We start from the raw sequence: 22999 nt of genomic DNA, 5'->3' as shown, positions 1-22999 counted from the left end.
TTGCGTTCAAAGACCGAACCACGCCAGATCGTCAGTTGGGTGAACAGGTACAATGTGTCCTACTCCCGCGGCACTGTATCCGACAAGCTTTGTTCCATCGCCATAGATCATCTTCGTGTACCCACTCTGCGGCTTATTCGTCTCGTTCCTCGTGAAAGAAACACCCAAAAGCCCACTCCACTGCTTCAATTGCTCTCCGAAGTTGGGGTAGAAGACCAAGTTATCAGCAACACCGTGCCAGGTAGCGAGTCGCGGGTAAGTGCCATTGTAGCCGGGATACATCGCCTTAGCCGTCCTCGTCCACTCTTCCGCGGACTTGATAACCTTGCCATTGGCGCAGGTCGGGTCTGCGCTTCCTGGAGAGGCACCAGGAGATCCGGCAAGACAGCCTGCGGCAACACCGCTGTAGCAACTTGCAGCAGCAAAGAGATCAGGATACGTAGCCATCATGACGTTGGTCATCATGCAGCCGGACGAAGCGCCGGTGACAAAGACCTTGCTGGCATCGGCATCGTACTTCTGGATCGTGTACTTGATCATATTGGCGAGGCCTTGGTTGTCGCCGCCTGCTTCGCGAGAGAGCCCCTTCGTGGTGTTGACTTCCCAGCAATTGGAGTCCTTCTTGGTGGTGGGGAAGATGACGATGAAGCCCTTCTGATCGGCGGATGTGCCGTACTTTGTCATGCTGGAGTAGGCTTCGCCTGTGCCGCCGCAGGTGTGTAACTTTGGTTTCTGTTAGTATGTCAAATCATATGAGATGCTGTGTTACACGTACCGCGAGAATAATCGCGGGCTTCGTAGCTAGTTTTGAAGGCACCCAAATATTCATCTCCAGTTTCGTAGGGTTTGAGCCGAAGTCAGTGACTCGAGAAAGAGCGGCATTGCCAACGCTGGAAAGCGCTGCGAGCAAAGTGATTGTGACTGTAGAGATTGAAGGCATTGTTATGACTGTTAATCCTGATTTGAATGTCCCTGAGTAGAGCTGCTTCACAGATATTTATACCTGTAGTACAACTGCACATTTTGTGGCTAAAGAATCACTAATCATTTCTACACGAGTGCTATGACAATGCATCAGTATGCCGGTGGCTGTTCAGCCTCTCATTTATCAAATTGCATGCATTGCATATCGGAATGTAGGGAAGATCTTCCTGACAGGACATGCAACCCGGGAAAACGACGTCAACAGGAGTGTAATTAGAAGTTTCCGGGAATACATGTGATATCTATGGTCCCTGAACTAAGTAGACGTCTGATGTTGGCACAAAAGTTACGGAGTGTGGGGTAGAAAATCAGGGGGGTTTGTCGTGGGGAAACAGGGGTTATATATATTAATTCACTGCCGATCTAAGATACCGAACAAAATCAGCTGCCGCATCAAGATTCCGAGGTCCTTTCTTGAACACAATTTTGCCGCAGAGGTCCATCCTGAGCATCATTTCGATATGGAATAAATAAGAATGATTTCATGTGTTCGAAGCTCCGGATTACATGTGAATGCAGGCCGACAAATATGGACGAACAATTAAGCCGAGACTGGATAAGTTATAGGTAAAAAAGGTGGGAGAAAATATCAAGGGGGAGGTAAAATGAGAATTGCTGCAGGCAGACGGTCAACGGAAAGGATTTTTTTGATTTCTCCAGGATTGGACGTGGATCGCTGTGGACAAAAATGTGGAAGAATATTTCATCAATGGTTACAATCTAGAAACCACTGGTACAATAATGTACATGATAATACACTGGTAATTTCAAGGTACTTACTCGGTGCGCTCGCTATGCACCTCACTTTCATCCTCCTTCTTCGTTGCCTCGTACCTCTTGCCTCTAAATGCGTACACACCCCAATTGCTACAGTTCACATCGTGGGGATCCAAATCGTTCAAATCCCATCTCAAACTACGGAACTTGTTCTCGCCTGGCTTAAGTAGTATGTCCATCTCGTTGCCGAACCTCTTCTCCAGGTGATCAACATCTTGTTGTATGTCCCATGGGGAGTACCCTGTAGCGATGATAGGGCATTTTGTTTCCAGCAGTAGCGGCAGTGTCTCTTCCCACTCATGCATCGATGCTGGGTTTCCGAATCCAGGGTGGAAGACGATGAAGCAGTCAAAATAGGGATCGTAGGGGTAGAAGTATCCAGCCTTGTGCATCGTGTGGTAGTATTCAACAAATGTACTGATCTTGAGAGCGTTGGAGATGCGATCTTCAACTACAGCTCCGAACGGGTTAAGTGGCGTCCGCTCAGGCAATGGTAGCTCATTTCCGCGGTTTGCCATTGCCTCAGGACCAATGAAATGCAAGGAGAACTGCACTCGATGGAAGAGATATACCATCTGCATCCAGGTCTCCCTGGGTAGTGAAGACTCAGCACGCGCTCCTAGAACAAAAAGGCGAACAGAAGGCGGGGCAAGGCGAGGATTCTTCCACGTATCACCACCACCAGTTCGGGCTGGATGGAGGGAATGACGAAGTGCTAAAGGCTTGTTAGTAAGTGAGTCGATCAATGCTTTCTTTGCAACATACCAGTAAAGCTCTTGAGACCCTCTGGTGTCATGCGACCATCGCCCCGCAGGCCATAAGGACTCAACTCATGTAGTATACTGGCAACGGTCATAGGATAAGTCAAAAGCTTCGTAGCCTGTCGCATCTCTCGATCTTCGTTCAATGCATCGTAATCTCGAGTATAAAGATATGTGTCCCAGCTGCTCATGTTGACCAAGATCTCCTCCATCTGTGGCACCGCAAATTGAAACTCCTTGAAGAAGCGCCCGCTGTGAAGATCGTGATCGTCCTCATTGCTTTGCCTCATGATATCACAGACTCCCAAATGGGCCTCGTAGTCATCCGCCCAGTGTTCCTCGCAGCAGTATACAGGCACACCACAATCTGGACATTCGAAGTTTACATGCGCAGGAGGGGAGCCGGTCTCTGAGGACTTGCGAGATTCGAGGTCCCCCGCATTGACCGCGGCACGAGTCGGCTTGTGGTCCGGATGGGGGCAATAGGCGTGCTGTCGCATGAAGGCTGCCCGCTTGCGAATTGCGGGGATGGGAGAGTGGGTGAACGAGTTGAACAGATTGTCCTCGCTGAGGACCATTTTCCGTGTGTTGCCTTCCGGATCGACATATTCAAAGGGCTCGAACGGCTTTTCGAATTGACGGTTCGCGGTAGAGGAGATACTACGTCGAGATATTGCGAGGTTCGCGGATACTGGAGATTTTGTGGAGTGAGCTCGTCCCGCAAATTGCTGATGGGGGAGGCGGAAAGGCGTTCTAGGGCGCAATTGCGTCCGTGAAGCCTTAATAGCCGATATGCAACGATTGCACGTATATGAGGACCTCATATTGACTGACGAGCCACCAATGCCCTTGAGTTTGTTAGCTGTGGCCGTCTGATTGCAATGGTATGATCTTTCAGAAAGTCTAATGCGTCAAGCACGCTAAGGGCGGAGCGGAGGAAGAAACCCCCGAGCTCCGACGACACCAAGATCTAGCTCTCAACGCCTGTGAAGGTTAGGCAATTTATCAACATACTGTTTATGAGTTCAAGGATCAACAATGCTACACTCTCAGGATTGTGACAGAACTCAACATATCCAAGGATAGTGGACAACATGCAGCATCATCCATTTCCAACGTATCTTTTTGTGAATGAGGGGAAATCATAAATGCCAATTACTTCAATAACTAGTGCGTAAGGTATTACTACACCATATTTTCTTCGCGAGAATCTCTTTCATCGATTGAATTTACTACAAAGTAGAGTTTCGGCTCTTATAGACCAGGCACATCTGGTCTTCTTCCTAGTAGGCCTTCTCGGAAGGCAGATAACAGCGGCCCGTGAAGCTCTATATTCCAAGTTCCCTTCTCAGCGCTCTACCAGCATCAATGGATGTGCCGTCCGAGAGAAGGGCATGGCCCAGTGCAGCGCCTAGATGTTTTCCGGTGGGTACTTCTCCGCATTAGTTCATAGTTTCATCAGCATCTGGATTTGAAGAGGAAGCAAATATTCCGCAATACTCTGAGTCGCTATTCGGCGATAACCAAACACTCGCATCGCTGCTAGAGTTAGAGACTCAAGATCTTCCTCATTGAGACCCCAATTCAGCCTTATAATCTGTAAGTTTGCTTTCCGAGCAGTAAGGATGACGTAGTGGAGTAAGACATCTTGTACTTGTAGCGCACTGAGAACATTCGCATCTAGTGCGCAACTCGTCGATAAGTTTTGCATGTCAATCATCAGCAAGGCAGTCTTGGATGGGTCAAGTGTGACATTGCTAAGATGGCAACGAAGGTAGAGGCGCGGCACAATGGGCTGTGAGGACGGGGTGGATGGGTGAGTCAAATCCCAGCCTGCGTCGTGAGAACAAAACCCAAGGTTGTTAATATCCAATAATGTGAGTAGTAGGGGGGTTCTCCATCTTTGCCATCATCGTGCGACATTATCGTTGTCAAAGATCATCAAGGTTGCACTCCATAGACACGCAGTGAATCATTCTTCAACATTCTATTGAGCGAGACACTGATTGGAACAAACATAAATGTCTATGTAACTATGAACTCTCTCGGTGCAGGGATCTCCCGATACGCTGTGGAAGTGGAAGGCTGAATGCTGTCTCCAAATCTCCGGCACGCCGTCATTTGGTCTAATTGGACCGATCATATTGCCCGCAACTTCACCGGTCAGATATGCACGCATGCCTACGGTATCACAGCCACATGCCAATCACAATACACACTATGAGGATAAGCCATGTTACGTAGCTACTTTGTACCGGCCTTTGCAAAACCAATGTATTGTCGTTTTTTCATGCGAATCTGCCTGACTGAGATTGTCTTTCTCGCCACCTCTCTTGACAGGGTGGTATAAATGCGGTTTCTGTCCAGAACCAGATTCCCGTTACTCCTCACTCACGGCATTATCTGCATTCTTGCCTATCCAAAGTTCCGTGGCTTCACTTCACAGAAACTTCAGGTTCGCGAACATAGAACCATGACTCCAAATATGTCCAGACAAAGCTCAACGCGCATGACAACGCGATAGCTGATCTGCTTGGAAAATTAGGAATCACCCCCAATTCTGGATCTCACTATCGTGAATACTGCCGAAGCTCCACAAGCGGGTCATTTCACATCCGTAGACTTAGTTAAGGCATATCTAGCAAGAATCCAAGAAGCGTCCGAGTTCAAGGCTGTGTTGCAAGTTAACCCTGATGCAGTTGCTGCTGCACAGGAGCTAGACGAGGAGCGAGTTCAATCTGGAAGTATGGGGCCTTTCCACGGTATACCCATCCTAGTGAAAGACAACATCGCGACCAAGGATTGATTGGATGTCTCCGCTAGCTCGTTCGCTTTGTTGGGAGCAAATCCTGTGGATGGGTTTTCAACTATTGAAAGGCTCCGAGAAGTTAGTGTTGCCAGTCTAGGAAAACCGAATATTTCAGACTGGATCATATTCCGCGGTCTTGAAGTCTTGAGTGGCTGAAGCCCAATGGAAGGACATATCTTGAGCACATACTACCCCAATCAAACTCCTGCAGGTAGTAGCTCTGGTTCTGCTGTAGGTGCCGCCTTGGAACTAGCTAATGCTGCCATCGGCACAGAAGTAGGAGTGATATGTCTGATCCCGCAACAAAAGCTAATCAACATGAGACATCGGGCAGCATACGTGGACCAGTCGAGTTGAGCAATGTCATAGGCTTCAAACCTAGTCGTGGTCTCATCGGGACCGACTGGGCCATTCCAATCTTATCTCGCCAGGATGTCACAGGGACTCTCACGGGAGCGGATCGAGACGCGGCGTATCTTTCAAATAGAATTTCCTGTTGAAGTAAGAGGGATGATAGAACTTGGGATAACCCATTTGATTCAATCCGATACTTCACTGATTTTTGCAGCAATACGGATCTTAGTGGCATCATGATCTATATTCCTTGCAATACCTGGACCGGAGCTTCACTTGAACCAATTGAATAGTCGTTTGATTCTGCATTGGAAGTTCTACGCTCTTCAGAGGCTGACTTTTTGGGCAATGCAGACTTTCCGAATGTCAAAGACTTCAACAAGTTGAACCAAGAAGTGAAGGGAAACGTTTGAGCATCCGAGTTCAACAGAGACATCGCGCGATAACATGATACACTAGAATCCAATCCCAATTGAATACATCGCGCAGTGGACATTATTGAGCTCACAAAGAGGTCTCCCCCCGGGGAATATTCAGGGAAAGATATTGAGAAGATTCTACGAACTCAACCCAAGGCGCTCGATGTTAAAAGTGAGTGGTACAACAAGATAATTAAGCAGTAAAGCTTTTGCGGTGGGGAAGGTAGCATACTTGGACCAATGGAGAATCGAAGCCTCGACGTGCTTGCTGTTCTAGCTGACCAGAATATTGTGAATGATCTAGCAGCCAAGATGGGCTTTCCTGTTTAATTAGGCTTTTGGTATGAAGATACGCCTATTAAGTATGACGACGATGAGCTCAATCTTGTCGCAGTTGCTCCAAGGATATCGTACCTCACACGCATAGGTATTGTCATTGTACCACTTCTCTAAATGCACATAGGTTTTCTCCTCTCTTTGTCACAAAATTGTTCTCCGATGGGTCATTAATTCAAGTGGCTCATGTATCTGAGCAGCTCCCCCTTGTTCGACAAAAGGCACCATTGCCTTTCAAATTTCCGGGAATAGACCTTCACGATGTTCAGAGAAGTCAGGCAAGATCTGATTTATTACAAATAGCGTGAATACGGTGGAAAATATATCTGCTGGATAGTAGCTAAAAGCTTCGTACAGATAATTCCTGCTGCATGATTTAAATAACTCCCACTGCGATAAAAATTGATTTCTATGTCAGACAGATTAACTGATTCATTTCAAATACTTTCATTCACCATTGCGAATTATTTGGAGAACAGCCAGGGAGGCCAACAGTATTCTGCTAGTGTGATCCAAGATATGTGTTCTATGCCGCCGTCCTGCATTACAATCGATTCAGAGATCGAGCAAATCTCCAATGTCTCTCAACGCCAATCAAGGACAATCAGACTGTCATAAGTACTTTCCCAGTCCGCTGCACCAGCCTCCGGTGCTCGCTCACGAAGCAGTCGCTCGGCTTGATCTCGCATCGAGCGAGCTTCGCTTTCTCTCCGAGGGTCCTGCGCTAGCGCTTGAGACAATTTGAACGAAACTCTTGCATGCTCGGCTGTCATAATGTGCCTTTGAGGTCGAGTGATGGAGAGTGCATCGCTGAGGTGTTTGCTGGGCCTTGTCAGGATCATCTCGTAGCGATCTTATTAGACGAACTCACATTGCTTCCTGAACCTCTCCTTGATCAAGCGCTATACAACCAAGTCGATACATGTTTACCGCATTCAGTGGATGATTTCGCATCCCGTCCGCTTTCATGTACAGATTCTGTGCTTCCATGATGTGCTCTTCGGCCGACGCAAATCGGCGATCAAGTCGATCAAGTAAACTTAGCTGGGAGTGAATTCTTGCTCATCATTAGCGTGGAACGTTTGAATGCAGTGGGTTGTCCTACTCTGATGCTCTGTACCAGTCATATGGCCGTGCCACCTCGATCTGTTCGAGTGCTGCATTCAACATCTGCCTTGACTCCTTGGGTTTACCGGAGCGAAATAGAATAATTGCTGTGGTTATCATAAGTGCTGGGTCGGAGTCTATCGTCTGTCCGGTGCCATCCATATAGTGGTCCCGCGCAATCTTGCACCATTCCAGTGCCTCCGAAAATTCGCCCATAGAACCCAAACCTGCCGCAAGATTATCAGCCGCCCATGCTGATTCAAGCGGTTTGAATGGATCATCTTGGCTGCGGATCTCATAGGACTTTCGAAGCCATCTCACTCCCTCTTCTGTCTTGCCGATGCGTAAGTTTAGTTGGCCTCTATGAGAGGTAAGTGATCCTTGGAGGCCGATCGATTGCTGTTCTGGTGGCAAAGTATCCAATGCCATGCTATTGACCGCGATCAAGTCCTCAAGATCATCTAGTTTGTTGATCTCAAGGAGGTACCTAAACGAATTAGATAGGAACCAACAGAATGCAGATTGTCAACTTGCCTCTGGCAGGAATTGTTCAGGTCACAATAGATCTGCAAAGCCCGGAATTCCGGGTTCCGTTCCATCTCCTCGCGGAAGCAATTCTTGAGACAGATTACGTGACACAGTAATTCGGCGCATTGGTCCCAGGACTGGTAGAGATCGGCTGCTAATAGATTATCATCGCGGCGAGGGAAGGCGTAATGAATCAGTCCCACCGCTTTGTTGAAACCGATCTGCCTTTGCTCGGGAGTCATGAAACTTCTGAACGCTTTCTGCACCTCTATATCAAGTGAGAACGTTCTTGATGTGGAATCAAACTTGACCAGAGAAACATCGCATAGATCCTCCATCACATCGGCGAAACTGCATATTCGGTTAGTCAGTCACAATAAAAGTTCCTATAAAGCTACTCACTGAAATAGACTTGGGCAAATTTTTAGCTTCCAGGGATATTCTAGTATGATGGATAATTCGAGAAGGGGCTGGGTAATGTTGTCTGAGTCTAAAAAGGACAGAACGCCCATAACCGCAAGACCCCAGGGATCGAGGGATCGAAAAGATGTACTCAATGCATCAGAGGAAGAATCCGTAGCAGACTCCCGTTGATCATCAGGTGACTGATCACTAATTTGAGTTAGGATTGTCTCTTCACCACGATCATATGGCTTCGAAGCCTACTCACAGTTGTTGTGTATCCATTAAGAAGACTATAATTTGTTGGAGGGTTTAAGTGTTGGGGTTAATCAGTAGAAATGCACTTATACAAGTTCTGCAGATGACTTTTATATGGTGTGTACAAGAGGCAAGCTTGACACAGGAGGCCGACATCACAGATGTGTGACCGATTGACGATTGACTGTCAAAGGCGGTACTTCGCTGAATGGAAAGCACAGTCATTGACGGGAAGTGAGTCATTTGGTGACAGAGTCATTCACGATCCATGTAAAACATCATCTCGAAACTGCAAAAGGGTCGGAACAACATTGAAATATCTACCCTATGACAAGCTCTTCGAGACAGAAAAGCCCTACATAGCCGAGTTCACAATCACAAGACACCACGTTCGATTCCAAGTCCGAAACACACGTATAAAACTGTCCATTTGAAAAGCAAGATACCAAGATACCAAAGCCCCGGGGTTACTAGTATGATAAGAAAATGATGAGGGAAGAAATGATCACATAGGAGGAACGTATTGCTTTCGCCTCTTATTCTCATTGCTCGCCCGTTTTTCCGGTGGACATGAGTTCGGAAGGGGCATTTTTGTCTAGATGGAGTGGCATACATGCCCACCCACACGTAGTGGAAATAATGATGAGCTGAAACTTTGTACCTTGTAACGGCAAGGAAAGGATAGAAGTAGGGTTTTTGAAGCGTATGACTGATGGACGGAAGGAAGGAAAGAAGTGTTCGTGAATGAATATGAAGGGAAGAGGTAGTAAATCACAATCGGACCAATGCCGAGGACAAACAATAATCGATGAGAATGGAAAGAACAATAAGGAAGTTCTAGAATTAGAATTGAAGTGGACTGGAATGGAAGTGGAAGTTCATTGAAAGAGGAGAGGGGAATCATGTGAGAGTAGGTAACTCCAGAGTCAGGAAATGCTACATGCATTCAAGGCCAGGCCAGACTGTTGGGGAGCGTTACCCGGAGGTCTGCTGGCCGGGAGAGATCGCTCAAGACCTCCGGTGGAGCTCTTTTGAGTTTCGGTCTAGCCGTCTGTTGACACTACCGAGGACGACCTGGGTTCGAAATGTGTTAGCGATTTTCACATTGTACATATTACAGGGGAGGAGAAAGCCCAAGGGGAAGAGGGAGAGAGGAGGGGCAGGATCTAGTGCTTACCTTCATGATGCCCGCAGCACTGAGCTCAGCATTGTCATCCCCCATGAACGGCACCGTGTCGACGATGTCTCTGAGATCACCACCAGCGATCTCTTCCAGCCCATCGTCCAATTGCTTCAGCGCCTCCCGCGCACCGGGCTCCCGTCCAACCTGGAAGAATTGGATTCCCACCTGCCACGCCGGAGCATCCAGCTTGTCGAGTTTCTTCGCCGCGTTGATGATCGGGGACTCTACGTCGTCGGACGGCTCTCCATCCGTGATGACGATGATGTTGATGGGCTTCGTGGTCTCGAGGCTGCGCTCACATTGCCTGATATACGGACGCAGAATATTGTTAAGCTTCTGTCCAGTCGGCGTACCGCCGCCCGGCCGCACGCTCTGGAAGATCTCAACCACGGAGCCGGGGGAGGTCACGTTCTTGTAGTAGTCCGAGTCCGGGTGGTTGAGGAAGTAGATGTCGATGCCGTCGGCATCGCGCTGTGTGCAGATTGGCGTGATGGTCTCTAGGGCGCGCTGAGTTTCTCGCCATGAGCGGCCGGCCATGGACCCCGAGTCGTCGATCAAGAAGATGGTGTCGAACGACTTGAGGAAGGCGAACGGGTCATCTGTGCTGGATCCCGCGCCGACGGGGATGTTTGTCACCTGGGTTTGAGGGGATGCACGTGGAGTGGCCGTGTATGCAGGTGGTGCATCGTTGTTAGGAGCTGCTGCCGCAGAATCTGTGAAATGTCAATTCGAGACTCAAGTGATTAGATAGGATTTACACCCACTTGCAGAGGTGAAGGGATTGTTGGCATTTCGAGGCGCGGCAAGGTGTCCACTTGTCGAAGTTACCGCCCTAGACGTTGTTGCATCGTCCCCTTTGGTGAATGGATTCGACCCCTTGCGCGATAGCTTCTTCTTAAGACTGTTGAACATGCTAGGTGATGGTGATCTTGATCTGCTGAAAGCTGTATCGGCTGCGGTGGATTGTGAAGTTTTGGTGTTGGTGTTGGTGCTTATGTTGAGGTCGTTGGAGAAGGGTGACTTGTGCGCAGACATGGTGGCCAAAACACGCGCGTGACGGGAGCCTTATTTAAGTGAAGTGAAGTGAATAATGTCTGGGACAGACAATGACTAGTTTCGGAAATGACGCAGGGCAAAATAATAGATTTGTTGAATCCTTTTCGCCTTCGGTTGCCACGTGGATATGGGGGAGTCAAACGAATGATTCCGTTTGCAGGTGAGTGTCTATCTAGTCGATTCTGATGCGGCTGTGGGGTAGGATTCTAAACTTCTTCTTATCCTAATTTGAAGGATTCAATAGAATGCACAATATATATCAGAGTTGGAGACCACTTTTATACGGGCACGATGACAGGACAGCGGTTGGCTATTGGGGTTAGGTGAGATGGTGAAAGGGTAGGTATGCGAAAGAGAAAGATGCCTTGGTGGTCGGGTGTTCTGCCTTGTGCCTGGTAAAACACGAACAAACGAGGTAGTAACGTAACCTTGGCTATAAGCTGATTCGATGGATATGGCAGCAGGAGATTACATTACATTAGTTACCTGCACTTGAACAGGTATCCAGACAAACACGCTCACACATTGTATCCTCAGAATTACACCTTGCACATCGCCTTGCATCAGCACCCAAACACACACATGCTCACAAGGCTTTCGAAGCCCCCCACTCCGAAAACAAAGCACCACGGAAATGTCAAATCCAAAACTGTGGCTCTTCCTATTCTGGTTGTTGGGTCCTTTGACCTTTTCGTCGGTCTGTTTGGTTGGGCGGCTCTTTGGTGGCGCAAGTGCGGCAGTGCTGTGTTGGTGCTTTCACTATCAACTCAGCCCCCAAACCAACCCTGGTAACTATGATTTTTGCCCATGTTTCGACTCACATGATACAATGATCAATCACATCATGACAATTGATCGCTTGTTCCGTCCCTTTTGTCGCCTCAATCGCCGCCGCATAGGGCCCAGGGGCGCATACATACATACCATTGCACGCATTAGCATACATAGTAAACAGCATAGCCGCCTACTGTGTACTTTGCTCGCCCCTGTGGCTTTTTCGTTATCCCCGGTGCCCTCCTCCCCCATTCTGAAAGCCCAGTATGCACAGCACCTGAATGAGACGAACCGTTCCAGGGTCCCTCTTCAGAGGAATATTTACCTTGCAACTTGTAAGTTTGATGTATCTCTCCACCTACCACACTCGTACATGTATATACATGGTACGAATCCGTTTCGGGCAACTCCTCGCTTGCGAAGTGGAGCGCCCAATCGTGTTACTAGTCCGTCTCAGAACGAACTGTTCCCAAGGCATACACAAAGGCAGAAGAGAGAATAGGGCAGTGGTCATTTAGATGTATATGACTATGTGCCTTATTGTAGTCCTCTTGTACTTCGTTACTGTTGTTGGTGAGGAGATGATGGACTACATGTGGGTGAGCATGTCCTTGCGGCACAACTGAAGTAGAGAGCATGAATTGGTTGGCTCTCGATGACGTTTGGTCGGATAAGAAGGAACGATTGATGCCTTGGGGGCGAACAAAGAGAATGGTTCTTGATTCTAGTCTACAATGTCTACAGTATGCTCAAGAGCCTGGTAGGGCTGAGTGCCCTGCACCGGTATTCGATAGCGGAGGGGAGCCGCGCTAGGCACAGGCCAGCCTGCCAGCCCCGTACATATACGGATCTACACTCCGTACCATACTTTGCTTACTAGTCCATCTACAGCTTATGCAGAGTGCCGAGAGAGAAAGGACTCACCAGGCCGCTTTGGAGACCTTACCCAGACTCAACTGCCCCATGGGAAGCGGTTCGACCCGCCCACTCTCCGCCGTCCAGTCCTTTTCCACCGCCATGAACAAGTCCCGCACGACGTTGTGCCTAGTCAGGCAGCTGCTAGGTGTTCGGTGATGGCCGCTCTTCACCGAAGAGCTTGCGGATCTGCTTCCGGTCAATATTGCCCGGTTCTGAACCCATAGCACTGGTCTCTTTGCCAACGACCAGGCATACGACGGCCTATTGTTGCTCCAGCAGTCCGCGCACATGCCTATGTCAATACTGCCTGCATCCAAGCAGAGCATTTGATGCAACATGTCGAGGATAGGTATCAATCGAGTCCGAAGACCGCAATGAGCATGGTTGCGGTCGATCTGGTACGGCGATGCGTGACGGAGATTGTCGAGAAGTCTGTCAATGTCGCCAGAGTATTGCGTGGGATCTACATCATCGTAAATCAGACCTTGTAAACGAAGTGTACCGATTTTCGAGAAGAAACGGATCATCTCGCCCAACTGAAAGGAATCGCATTGCAGGGACGAATCGTAGCCTAACTTGCATTGCCTCTCCCCCGATGTGTAGAGTTTCAGGAAATGTGCTTGAAGAGAATTTATGGTCTCAAGGATATACTCTCGCCTTTGGATCATTTCGTCTGCGGACCATTAGAAAGCCGTAATCTCTGGGTACTATTATTGTCACAACTGACCTTCTACGCCATTCGGCATGTCCCACCATAACGCAGCGGTTTCGCTCAGCTCTGCGTCTGCCTTCCATTGCACGGAATCACGCATTATCAAATGCTTGGAGTATTTAGTCACCCATATCGGATAGTCCAATAATAGCCCAATAAGCAACTTCTGACGGACTCGCTCCTCTGCAATATTTATGTTTGATTTCCCCTTCGTCTTCGCATCGATGGTCTGCATGTACCGTTTCCGTTGCGCTAATCGGGAGAAATATGGGAGGGCATCGAATCGATCGGCAAGAACAGCGAGGTTCGCGAGATTGGCCACGGGTGGCAGGGTCGGCAAGTCCTGTCCATGGAGAGTTCGGAGGAAATCCGCACACAGATTCTGTACCGTCGAGACTTTCGATATGCGACCCACGTGGGTGATTGATATCCTGGGCAGCTCGTCTACCGGAGCGTCTGTAACGTTGGAGTGTCCCGCACGCTTTAATGCTTCCAGTCCGGCTAGTAGTGCTCGGCCCTCGCTGAAACGGTCGCTCAGAAGATTGGAGAAGTATCGAGACTGCTGTTGAAGGACTTTGGAGTCCACTCGGAAAGGGAAGTGTATGCTGCCTTCCTCTTGGCCGAGTTCAAGGATTAGGTCCCCTCCTTCCGCAATGACGGAGATACTCTTGGGATCGGACATGGTGTAATTTTGGTTTTCGGTGGCACCTGAGCGATGCAAATCGAATTCAAGAGCATTCACGGGTACGGCCAAGCCATGTTCCAGAAAGGAAAAAGAGATGGAGTCCTATACGTGGTGCTGAAAGGCAAAACGGGCGGCGAAGTATGGAGAGTTGTCGAAGTAGATGGATCTGATAGCGCAGGGCACAACATGAGCTAAGCCCCTTTTGGTGATTTGAGGCCGCTTTGTCATCCGATCATTTCTAAGATGGAGAGCGCTGCAACACAAATCTACCAACAAGTAACGGCCATCTTCTAGTTGTTGTCTAGGTGCAATATATACGTTGTTTCTGTTTAATCTATCTTTTCTTCAAGGGTCGGGATTCCGAGCTCACAATTGCCAATCTTATGGCTCACTAAATGGAGACATCCCGCCTGTCTGATGCTGCCAACAGAGGCTCATACACACCAGAATTCTCGCCATCCTCTGAATTGACCTTTGCAGGCTCTTTGCAGAGTGGCCATCTTCCATGCTTTTCTTTAAAGCCGGTCAAAAGGAATCCAGCAATGACTACCAACCAATAAAGGTTGTAGGAGATGATCGAACCATAGGTGGCAGTATTCTGCCAGCCAAGGATGGAATTGAAAATACCCCAGATTCCATCACCATGCTCGAGGGGACTGCAGCACTTTGAATTATTAGCTCCAGGATTCTGACTATCCAGATATGATATTCTTACATTGACATGCCACACGACGTTGCGAACGTCATAAGATCCTGGTCCTGATCCGGCCTCGGCAGCATCTTCACCAGCAAGATTGACCCACTATTGATGTCAGTGATTAATGGGAAACGTCAGTCGGAGACACATACAGCCTGTTCTTCAAAGTTCCATACACCTTTAGAGAACAGACCTGCAGCTACTAGATAGAGGAAGCAGGTCGATACGATGAGGAACTTCTGCAGCGAGGTTTGGTTGCCACCCCTGCGGGTGTGTCAGCAGTTGCGTTTCTGGCATCGGATTGAAAAACTCACTTGTAGATCAAATATCCAACGAATGCGCCGCCGCCAAAACCAGCGATGACCGCAAGAGGGTATGCGGTAGCGGGCAGACCAACGCCCACACCAGCAATGAAGCTACAATCCAGTCAATCTCTGCTGATATGTATGACCAATGTTTACTTACACTACAGCCTCAATGCCCTCTCGCAGGACGGTCACGAATGGGAGAATAAACATGGCGTACTTCTCCGCCCACCGTTTGAAACGTCCTTCGGAAGGCAATTCGGATTCTCTGGCTTCAATGATTTTTGCAATTTTGACTCTCCACTTATCTTGGAGCTTGTTCACGCGCAATAATGCGCCGCCGACGATGGTGATGATGACGGCAGCAACCAAGCTGAAGACACCCTCCCAAAGATGCTCAAATTTGTCATAGATAAGTTCACCAGCCACATAGAATGCAGCGACACATCCAGCACCGATGAAAATGCAGATCAACAATCCCAAAGCGACTCCCCACCAAATCTTTGCTCCCCGTCAGTTGCTGGTACGAATGTTGATATTGTGCAACGTACCTGTCGGACCAACTTCTTTCGCACAGCCGGGTCATGATCGGCCAAAGTCTGCTTCAGAAATGCCAATAACACTGAGACAATGATGCTGGTCTCGAGACACTCGCGAAAACAAATGAAGAATACTGTACTTGACCGTCAGAACGATTCACAAAGAATCAGGAAGCGCGACCGACTCACCGGGAACTGCGAAGAGGTCCACCATTGTCGCAAAATGTACCAGGCGGGGTAATCTGGCCTGGAAACAGCGATGTGGAATTATCAAGTGTGTTCGTGCGAACAGAAATTCGACGTTGGGCTGATTAACAGAGGGAACGGACGAGAGAGGATCAATTAATTATCGGCTGCCGCATCTTATCTAGTCCACCATCTGCAGGGTCTGATCGAACTATCGTACATCCATGGTAACACACGGGTACAGTAATTAGGTCACCGTCAAGCCGGCACGATGACGGACTGGGAGACTCGGCAGATCCTCCCTCACACCGGCCCATTCGAACGCACCTAACACTGCGTGTACAGTATAACAAGGTGCAGCGTGGGCGTGCGAAACCGGCCTGCAAGAAACCTAATTACGTTACATACCGCGCTCCGCTTTGCAAGCTTCCTCTACGAATAGCATCGAGAATCGCATCTGGCTCCTGTGCCCATGGTGGGATGCCTCCTCGAACCAAGCATGGCATGCAGCATTCGCGGGACAGCACCACCGCTATGTGGGTGGATCCAATAACAAATTTCAAACCAGCACAGTAATTGCTGTCCACAACGTCACGAGCATCTCGTGATGCCAAATCAGATAATGATCCGTGAAAATGTCGACCCCGGAAGGCTTCCCACTAGCAAGCATCATGGAGACGGGACCAGCAGCCAAGCAGTTCCCTAGACCGATTTCGCACTGCCAACATCAGCCAAAACTCCACTAGAGTGGTCAGTTTGACACAGAGAGCATGGGATAAGGAATTATCTGATCATCTGATAAATGCTCTTAAATCGACTTGGGCGTGGTTGACATGACTGGCAACAACTTACGGTACACCGATCTTGTCCCCTCTGTACCGATACCTTTCGATATGTTTCATGTTCCGTCTTTTAAGAGTCTTTTAGAAAGAAACCAGCGAAAATTCTGTCTCTTGGTGTCCGCGCATACATGAATAACCGAAGAAAGTACGGCAGGGGTTTGGAGCCCCAGTGACGCATCTCCCTCTCTTCTCTCCGAAATGACAATTTTTGGGATTGATTAGTACCAGTACAGCTAGAGGGCCGAGTCGAGGTGCAGTCCAACCGCGCGAGCCGTCACACCGGAGGCTGCGATCCTAATCTGATCGAATTTTCGGACCAGGGTAGCTTGTCGTCTCATTCTCTCTCTTTACACAGTAATAGTTATCCCACGTCCCCTCGTTGCACGTGGATGGAAGTGTGTGCGTGCTGCACTTTCAAGTACAGACCGTTCAGCCCATTTCATACATACAAATGTATGACTGAGCGCCAGGTCCTGTCAACATGACAATGTCTATCCTCCGAGTCCTCTTGACTCCATGCATCCTTGCGTCCCTCGCGCAGGCTGCCGTGAGGACCTATGATTTCGACATCGGCTGGGTGTATGCCAACCCCGACGGCCTAGCAACTCGTCCTGTCATCGGCATCAATGGACAATGGCCAATTCCCACCATCTCGGTCACAAAGGGAGACCGAGTCGTCATCAACGTGCAGAACTCGCTGGGGAACGAGAGCACCAGTCTTCACTTCCACGGCTTGTACCAGAATGGCACAACGCACATGGACGGTCCGGCCAGCGTGACGCAATGTGACATTCCGCCAGGCCAGAAGTTCACCTACGACTTCACCGTACGAATCTCGACCTCTTGAATAGTACGCAGCTAATAATGTGATATCAGATCGACCAACCCGGAACATACTGGTACCACTCCCACACCAGGGGACAGTACCCTGACGGTCTTCGCGGACCCTTGATCGTCCACGACCCGGATTCTCCCCACAAGGACCTGTACGATGAGGAGATCGTACTATCCTTCTCCGACTGGTACCATGAGCTCATGGTGCCGTTGATCCAGCGCGAATTTCTTAACATCGCCAACCCGTCCGGCGCGGAGCCCGTCCCGGATTCTTCGCTGGTGAATGAGACACGTGATCTCAAAGTCAAGATCGAGCCAGGCAAGACGTACCTCGTCCGGATGATCAACATGGGCGCTTTCGCCGGCCAGTATGTCTGGTTCGAAGACCACACCATGCGGGTCGTCGAGGTCGATGGCGTTTATACCGAGCCTCAGGATGCCGACATGTTGTATCTCACTGCCGCGCAGAGATACAGTGTTTTGCTGACGACGAAGACCGAGACGGACAGGAACTATGCATTCGTTGGAAGCATGGACGAGGTGAGTTGTCGTGATCGTTTCTGTATCTTGTCCAGGTCACTGACACGGCGTAGGAGCTCTTCGACGTGATACCTGACGGTCTCAACCCCAACGTGACAGGCTGGTTGGTTTATGATGACTCCAAGGAGAAGCCCGATGCACAGGAGGTCGCCGAATTCGAACCCTTCGACGACTTCACGCTCGTGCCCCAGGACAAGCAGCCCATCTTCGACAAGGTCGACCACAGCGTCCGCCTCGATCTGAAGATGGACGTCCTGAACGATGGACTGAACTAGTATGGCGTCCCTATAGCAGACTTTACTTATACGTCCTGACCATATACAGCGCTTTCTTCAACGACAGAACGTACGTCCACCCTAAGGTGCCCACACTCTACACCGTGCTGTCGACCGGGGCCAACGCAACCAACCCCATCGTCTACGGCACCAACACCAACGCCTTCGTCCTCGAGGCAAACCAAGTCGTCGAAATCATCCTCAACAACGACGACGACGGAAAGTGAGTCCTTCCACCCCCCTTCCCTGCCCTCCATCACACAATTCCTAACCCACCGAAAAAGACACCCCTTCCACCTCCACGGCCACAACTTCCAAGTCGTCCACCGCTCCGACGACGACGCAGGCTTCTACATCCCGACCGCGTCGCCACCGCCATCGGACTCATTCCCGTCGACCCCGATGCGCCGCGACACGGTGCTCCTCAACCCGAACGGCAACCTCGTGCTGCGGTTCCGCTCCGACAACCCGGGCGTCTGGCTCTTCCACTGCCACATCGAATGGCACGTCGTGTCCGGCCTGACGGCGACGTTCGTCGAGGCGCCGCTGGCCATCCAGTCGCAGCTGTCCTCCCTCGGCGGCATCCCGGACGACCACCTCGCGGCGTGTAAGGCGGCGAACGTGCCGACGGCTGGAAACGCAGCGGGCAACACGCGCGACGTGTTCGACCTGCGCGGCGAGAACCAGAGTCCCGGGAAGCTGCCGGAGGGGTTCACGGCGAGGGGGTGGGTGGCGCTGGGGTTCAGCGCGCTGGCGGCGGTGCTGGGCATGGCGGTTATTGGGTGGTATGGTGTGCAGCCTATGAAGGGGGAGGGGGAGGATTGAAGATGGTGGAACGTAGATACGAAGGTTAAGAAAGGCTCAGCATAGAGGGTTGAATGTGTGAATTGCAGCCTCTAGAAGATGAAATCAAGAACGAAAAGTAAAAGAGTCAAAGGGCTCTTAGCAACGGCAGTTACAAACGCTGTCCAGATCCACATATCAATATAAGACACATACATATCTTCTACACACACACACAACACACATAGAGAACGAGAGGGCTACATAGACACACACACACACACACACAGAGCCACGATGTGCAAACCACACTGATCCCACTTTTTTGTTTCTTTCCATGTATGAGAAAGGGAGAGAGGGAATGAGTATGTGAATATGCATGTATCCATGCGTATCTCCGTACTCCTCCCATCATCCAACACCCAAAAGAAAACCTGTTCACATAACCGCCCTCGCTTTCTTTCCCCCCCCCCCCCCCTCCCCCTCCCGGGTACCGTATGGCGGCGAACAAAAAGAGAAAGGGCCGTGTCTACCTGTCTACCTGTCTGGTTTGACTGTCGAGTTTGCCTGTGAACTGGAACTGGACTGATGGAGAGGAGATCTCGCGAGGCGAGTATTCGACCAACTAGCATCGAGTGTGTCGAAGGTGAAGGAGGAGAAGGTGGTGGTAGTAGCGATGGGATCCTTCCTTATTATCTCACCAATGCGGGAGATAATCTGTTGTTGTTGTATACCTAAGGAACGGTAGATATTCTCACATTGTTTCATAACGGACAAGCTGAACTGAAATGAGTTGAATTCAATTAATTAGATTCTGGATATACAATGCTTCATTCATTCAGTACAAAAAGTCGTTACTTGCTTGGTAAGACAAAGGTCGTTTGCCATTCCCATATGATATGATATGATATGATATGATGCGATGCGATGCGATGCTACTACTATTACTACAACAAACAACAACAGTCCATGTCGATTGCCTCTCTTCACGTTAAATTCCACCCTCGGTGCCCGATAATATGTGTGGAAAGGGGCCAAATCCCTCATGTATCCCTTCACTTGCGTACCATCCCCAGTCTTGCCCGTGTTCCTGATAAGCCGGTAATGATAGCTCGTGGCTTGATCTTCGTCGTCCCTATTCTTATCCTCCCGTCCATCCATACATGCTGCCAACGCCTGCGCAACGAAGCAAAGAATGCGCATCTTGTAACGCCTGTATCATGCCGTAGCTATGCATTATTCCTGCCCCGAAATCCGTCCAACCATGACCCCAAAAAAAAATCAAAGACCCCCAAACTCGAAACAGACGATCGCGGCCGAGGCGAGTCGTGGATAAGATCGTAAGAAAGTGACGCTTCTACTTTGAAGTCAGATCACCCCTTCTTCGCCGCGATCCTCTCCTCGTAAGCCTTCCAGGCCTCGACCCTGTATCGCTCGGCCTCGGCCTTTCGGTCCTTGGCCTTCATGATACCGCGGCCTACGATGATGATGTCGCAGCCTTGCTCGAAGATTAGCTTCCTCGGCGTGTTGTACTGCTGGCCCAGTCCGTCGCCCAGCTTCTCGCCCTCGACGTGACCCGGCGGGGGCAGCTGGCACCCGGGAGTCATGGTGAGGAAGTTGTCCTCGGGCTCCTTGTTCAGACTTCGCTGCGCAATGAAGCCCATGACGAAGGCGCGGTTCTGTCGCGCGATGTCGACGCACTGCTGCGAGTACTCGGGAGTGAGCAGGTGTCCCTCGGAGCTCATCTCCGCCAGCAGTAGCAGACTGCGCAGGAAGGGGACCTCGCCGAGGCGGGAGAGTTGCGTGGGTGTGTCGATTGCGAACGCATCGTTGGGGTGGAAGTCTGGCTCGGGGCGGGGAGAGATGGATTCGGTGCGTGTGGAGATGGTGGTGCTGATGCTGACGACGCTGTGTTTGCGGTCCATTGCCTTTATGCTGAGCCTGCGCTCGTCTGCACCCTCCACCTCCATGGGGGACTCGACGGCGGTGCTGTCGATGGCAGTGGAATCGAACTCGTCCTCATCATCTTCGTCGTCATCGTCGCCGGTCTTTGGGCGGGGCTCGGCGGAGATTTCTGTGTTGACCGAGGTGTTGTACTTTGCGATGGTCTGGTCGGCAGCTTGGTGGAGGGCGGTGACGATGGCGGGGCCCGGTAGGATGTGTGCGTTGGTGATCTCGGCCCAATTGGCGATGCGGTAGTGGCCTGATGTGTATTGTTTCTGGACGGTGCCTGGAATGGTCAGTCGGGGGTGTGCCGCGTGGGTCGAAGGGTACGGGTAGTATAGAGAAAAAGGAAGCTTGCGAGGATGAGCGTTGAAGGTGGAGGCAGATGAGAGGTGGGCGTGACCAGTGCCGGGGGTCTAGATGCAGGCCCGCGTAACAACGCTGGGGCGGCGGTTGCGGCTGAGAAAGGGAGGGACGAAGGCAGGCGAGGCGAGGCGAGCGAGGGAGGGGAAAGGGACAGCAAAGGACGACAGCACAGGGCAGGGATCGACATACCTCCAATGTCTGCGAATTTTCGATCCTCGAAAATAACGAACCACTTCCGCTTAGCAATGTCTCGCAATGCCTTTGCGGTGCGGTCGGTCCAGTCGGTGACAATGTCGCAATGGGTCTTGAGGATGCAGATTGAGTCGCCGACCTCCTCGGCCAGGGCAATGAGTTCTGCAGAGGTCTCTACGTCGGCGGAGAGGGAGAGATTGGTCTTCTTGATAGAGATAAGTTGAAGGAGGTAGGAAGCGAGGGGGCCGGTGGTGGGGATGGAGGCGCGCTCTCGATAGGAAAGAGTCCGGGTGGGGTGGTTCTGAGTCGCCATGGTGGGGGTTCGATTGTAAAGATTGAGGAGGAAGAGGAGGAGAAGAGGATCTCGACAGGTTTTGAATATGGGCTCAGAGTACTCCGTAGAGTAGGATTTGAGGTGGGGAGGGATACAAGTCCGGCCGGTGTGCGTCCGGCGGCCGAAGTTGACTGACTGTATGGAAAAGTGATGCGAAGAGAAAAGCAGTAGTTTGAGGAGGAAGGGAGAAAGAAGAGGAGAGTGTAGGAGAGAGGAAGGAAGTGATGAGTTGGTAGAGAAAGAAGAAGAAGGTGGAGAAGAGGTAGAATATCAATGGGGAGCGTGGGGGAGGTGGGTCGTGAAGAGGTAGAAGTAGCAAAGGATAGGATGAGATGAGGATGAGGATGGGGAGGGATTAAGAATAAGAAATTACAAGAATTGAGATGAGACGCAAACGCAGGCACAAGCACAGGCACAGGCTAAGTAGAGAGTCGCAGAGTGTAGGTATGTAGATGTCTACGTAGTGTGTACAAAATATCTACATGGGAAAGGAAGGGAAATACGAAGCTACGAGGTACGAGGTAACTAGGAGCGAGAAAAAAAAGAATTGACCAGATCCAGCCAATGAGACGAGGATGGTAGAGAGGTAAGCTAGACCGTTAGACCCAGAAATGCAGACCGTAGACGTAGACGGTAAAGAGTAACTAGACAGTAACTAGACAGTAGCTAGACAGTAACTGGGCAGTCACTAACTAGAGAGGAACTACTCGAAGAGACTAGACAGTAGACGCCGATGTTAGACGTACCTAGGTGTAGGTGTAGGTGTAGGTGTAGGTGTAGGTGTAGGTGTAGACGTAGGCACAGGCATTGGCACAGGCGAAGGCAGGCGTAGGCGCAGACGCGGATGCGGGAGATGCTTGTCGAGCTTGTCTGCGATTGTCGGTCATTGTCAGGCCATCGAGGCAATGCAATACTTCGTTCAAGACGACGACTAAGGTACGGAGTAACCTCAGCTTTGTCTGTACCATGAAGTTACCAGTAGTTGTTGATGGTTACAGTAGTATTGGATGTTATGGAGTCATAGTTGCATGCACATGCGGTGCCTCAATTGAATTATACATGTCCATCCTTATGCCCTATACTAACTAATACCTAACTA

The 22999-nt window shown here is 50.2% G+C and overlaps 11 protein-coding genes across 11 annotated transcripts; 3 read left to right on the top strand and 8 right to left on the bottom strand.

Annotated features, from left to right (window-relative positions):
- Nucleotides 1-6: 6 nt before the first annotated feature.
- Nucleotides 7-940, bottom strand: BU24DRAFT_402337 (carbohydrate esterase family 1 protein; the record flags this gene model as incomplete). The annotated part of the gene is made up of 2 exons (XM_033525522.1): nt 7-723; nt 776-940. The coding sequence occupies 2 exons, from the start codon at nt 938-940 to the stop codon at nt 7-9; spliced, it is 882 nt and encodes a 293-aa protein (XP_033377344.1).
- Nucleotides 941-1447: 507 nt separating this feature from the next.
- On the bottom strand, nt 1448-3376 carry BU24DRAFT_402334 (uncharacterized protein). The gene is made up of 2 exons (XM_033525521.1): nt 2527-3376; nt 1448-2476 (listed from the first exon to the last, which is right to left on the bottom strand). Exons 1-2 carry the CDS (start codon nt 3344-3346, stop codon nt 1761-1763), a joined length of 1536 nt encoding a protein of 511 aa, XP_033377343.1. The 5' UTR covers nt 3347-3376; the 3' UTR covers nt 1448-1760.
- A 1967-nt stretch (nt 3377-5343) lies between these two features.
- Nucleotides 5344-5967, top strand: BU24DRAFT_474433 (amidase signature enzyme). Its single transcript, XM_033532840.1, has 2 exons — nt 5344-5607; nt 5655-5967. The coding sequence occupies exons 1-2, from the start codon at nt 5494-5496 to the stop codon at nt 5829-5831; spliced, it is 291 nt and encodes a 96-aa protein (XP_033377342.1). The 5' UTR covers nt 5344-5493; the 3' UTR covers nt 5832-5967.
- Nucleotides 5968-7024: 1057 nt separating this feature from the next.
- BU24DRAFT_468404 (uncharacterized protein) lies at nt 7025-8762 on the bottom strand (the record flags this gene model as incomplete). Its single annotated transcript, XM_033532522.1, has 6 exons — nt 7025-7262; nt 7312-7497; nt 7546-8008; nt 8056-8426; nt 8478-8687; nt 8746-8762. The coding sequence occupies 6 exons, from the start codon at nt 8760-8762 to the stop codon at nt 7025-7027; spliced, it is 1485 nt and encodes a 494-aa protein (XP_033377341.1).
- A 981-nt stretch (nt 8763-9743) lies between these two features.
- Nucleotides 9744-10830, bottom strand: BU24DRAFT_437518 (uncharacterized protein; the record flags this gene model as incomplete). The annotated part of the gene is made up of 3 exons (XM_033530211.1): nt 9744-9809; nt 9913-10631; nt 10683-10830. 3 exons carry the CDS (start codon nt 10828-10830, stop codon nt 9744-9746), a joined length of 933 nt encoding a protein of 310 aa, XP_033377340.1.
- Nucleotides 10831-11195: 365 nt separating this feature from the next.
- Nucleotides 11196-12446, top strand: BU24DRAFT_89634 (uncharacterized protein). The gene has a single exon (XM_033534767.1). It carries the CDS (start codon nt 11609-11611, stop codon nt 12248-12250), a length of 642 nt encoding a protein of 213 aa, XP_033377339.1. The 5' UTR covers nt 11196-11608; the 3' UTR covers nt 12251-12446.
- On the bottom strand, nt 12446-14217 carry BU24DRAFT_428967 (uncharacterized protein). Its single transcript, XM_033529609.1, has 2 exons — nt 13394-14217; nt 12446-13339 (listed from the first exon to the last, which is right to left on the bottom strand). The coding sequence occupies exons 1-2, from the start codon at nt 14058-14060 to the stop codon at nt 12669-12671; spliced, it is 1338 nt and encodes a 445-aa protein (XP_033377338.1). The 5' UTR covers nt 14061-14217; the 3' UTR covers nt 12446-12668.
- Nucleotides 14218-14454: 237 nt separating this feature from the next.
- Nucleotides 14455-15818, bottom strand: BU24DRAFT_415354 (plasma membrane iron permease; the record flags this gene model as incomplete). The annotated part of the gene is made up of 7 exons (XM_033526288.1): nt 14455-14727; nt 14779-14865; nt 14913-15024; nt 15075-15176; nt 15226-15566; nt 15617-15738; nt 15794-15818. The coding sequence occupies 7 exons, from the start codon at nt 15816-15818 to the stop codon at nt 14455-14457; spliced, it is 1062 nt and encodes a 353-aa protein (XP_033377337.1).
- A 915-nt stretch (nt 15819-16733) lies between these two features.
- Nucleotides 16734-19346, top strand: BU24DRAFT_402323 (multicopper oxidase). The gene is made up of 5 exons (XM_033525520.1): nt 16734-17458; nt 17509-18006; nt 18060-18280; nt 18331-18504; nt 18566-19346. Exons 1-5 carry the CDS (start codon nt 17114-17116, stop codon nt 19104-19106), a joined length of 1779 nt encoding a protein of 592 aa, XP_033377336.1. The 5' UTR covers nt 16734-17113; the 3' UTR covers nt 19107-19346.
- BU24DRAFT_89602 (uncharacterized protein) lies at nt 19198-19515 on the bottom strand. Its single transcript, XM_033534766.1, has one exon. It carries the CDS (start codon nt 19477-19479, stop codon nt 19288-19290), a length of 192 nt encoding a protein of 63 aa, XP_033377335.1. The 5' UTR covers nt 19480-19515; the 3' UTR covers nt 19198-19287.
- Nucleotides 19516-20422: 907 nt separating this feature from the next.
- Nucleotides 20423-22128, bottom strand: BU24DRAFT_89546 (orotidine-5'-phosphate decarboxylase). The gene is made up of 2 exons (XM_033534765.1): nt 21564-22128; nt 20423-21294 (listed from the first exon to the last, which is right to left on the bottom strand). The coding sequence occupies exons 1-2, from the start codon at nt 21877-21879 to the stop codon at nt 20438-20440; spliced, it is 1173 nt and encodes a 390-aa protein (XP_033377334.1). The 5' UTR covers nt 21880-22128; the 3' UTR covers nt 20423-20437.
- Between the last annotated feature and the right edge of the window lie 871 nt (nt 22129-22999).

This window comes from Aaosphaeria arxii, assembly GCF_010015735.1.
Source record: "Aaosphaeria arxii CBS 175.79 unplaced genomic scaffold BU24scaffold_15, whole genome shotgun sequence".
In the NCBI taxonomy this organism is placed as follows: domain Eukaryota; kingdom Fungi; phylum Ascomycota; class Dothideomycetes; order Pleosporales; genus Aaosphaeria; species Aaosphaeria arxii.
This window is presented reverse-complemented; position numbering and strand designations above follow the sequence as displayed.

Excerpts from the sequence above, each read along its gene's own strand:
- BU24DRAFT_402334 (XM_033525521.1), bottom strand. The coding sequence starts at position 3,346 with ATGAGGTCCTCATATACGTGCAATCGTTGCATATCGGCTATTAAGGCT. Across the intron at positions 2,477-2,526 it reads GGGTCTCAAGAGCTTTACTG|CACTTCGTCATTCCCTCCAT; the intron begins GTATGTTGCAAA and ends ACAAGCCTTTAG.
- BU24DRAFT_428967 (XM_033529609.1), bottom strand. The coding sequence starts at position 14,060 with ATGTCCGATCCCAAGAGTATCTCCGTCATTGCGGAAGGAGGGGACCTA. Across the intron at positions 13,340-13,393 it reads CATGCCGAATGGCGTAGAAG|ACGAAATGATCCAAAGGCGA; the intron begins GTCAGTTGTGAC and ends AATGGTCCGCAG.
- BU24DRAFT_89602 (XM_033534766.1), bottom strand. The coding sequence starts at position 19,479 with ATGATGGGAGGAGTACGGAGATACGCATGGATACATGCATATTCACAT.
- BU24DRAFT_89634 (XM_033534767.1), top strand. The coding sequence starts at position 11,609 with ATGTCAAATCCAAAACTGTGGCTCTTCCTATTCTGGTTGTTGGGTCCT.
- BU24DRAFT_402323 (XM_033525520.1), top strand. The coding sequence starts at position 17,114 with ATGACAATGTCTATCCTCCGAGTCCTCTTGACTCCATGCATCCTTGCG. Across the intron at positions 17,459-17,508 it reads AGTTCACCTACGACTTCACC|ATCGACCAACCCGGAACATA; the intron begins GTACGAATCTCG and ends ATGTGATATCAG. Across the intron at positions 18,281-18,330 it reads CTGAACGATGGACTGAACTA|CGCTTTCTTCAACGACAGAA; the intron begins GTATGGCGTCCC and ends GACCATATACAG.
- BU24DRAFT_474433 (XM_033532840.1), top strand. The coding sequence starts at position 5,494 with ATGGAAGGACATATCTTGAGCACATACTACCCCAATCAAACTCCTGCA. Across the intron at positions 5,608-5,654 it reads ATGCTGCCATCGGCACAGAA|ACATCGGGCAGCATACGTGG; the intron begins GTAGGAGTGATA and ends AATCAACATGAG.
- BU24DRAFT_89546 (XM_033534765.1), bottom strand. The coding sequence starts at position 21,879 with ATGGCGACTCAGAACCACCCCACCCGGACTCTTTCCTATCGAGAGCGC. Across the intron at positions 21,295-21,563 it reads AAAATTCGCAGACATTGGAG|GCACCGTCCAGAAACAATAC; the intron begins GTATGTCGATCC and ends TGACCATTCCAG.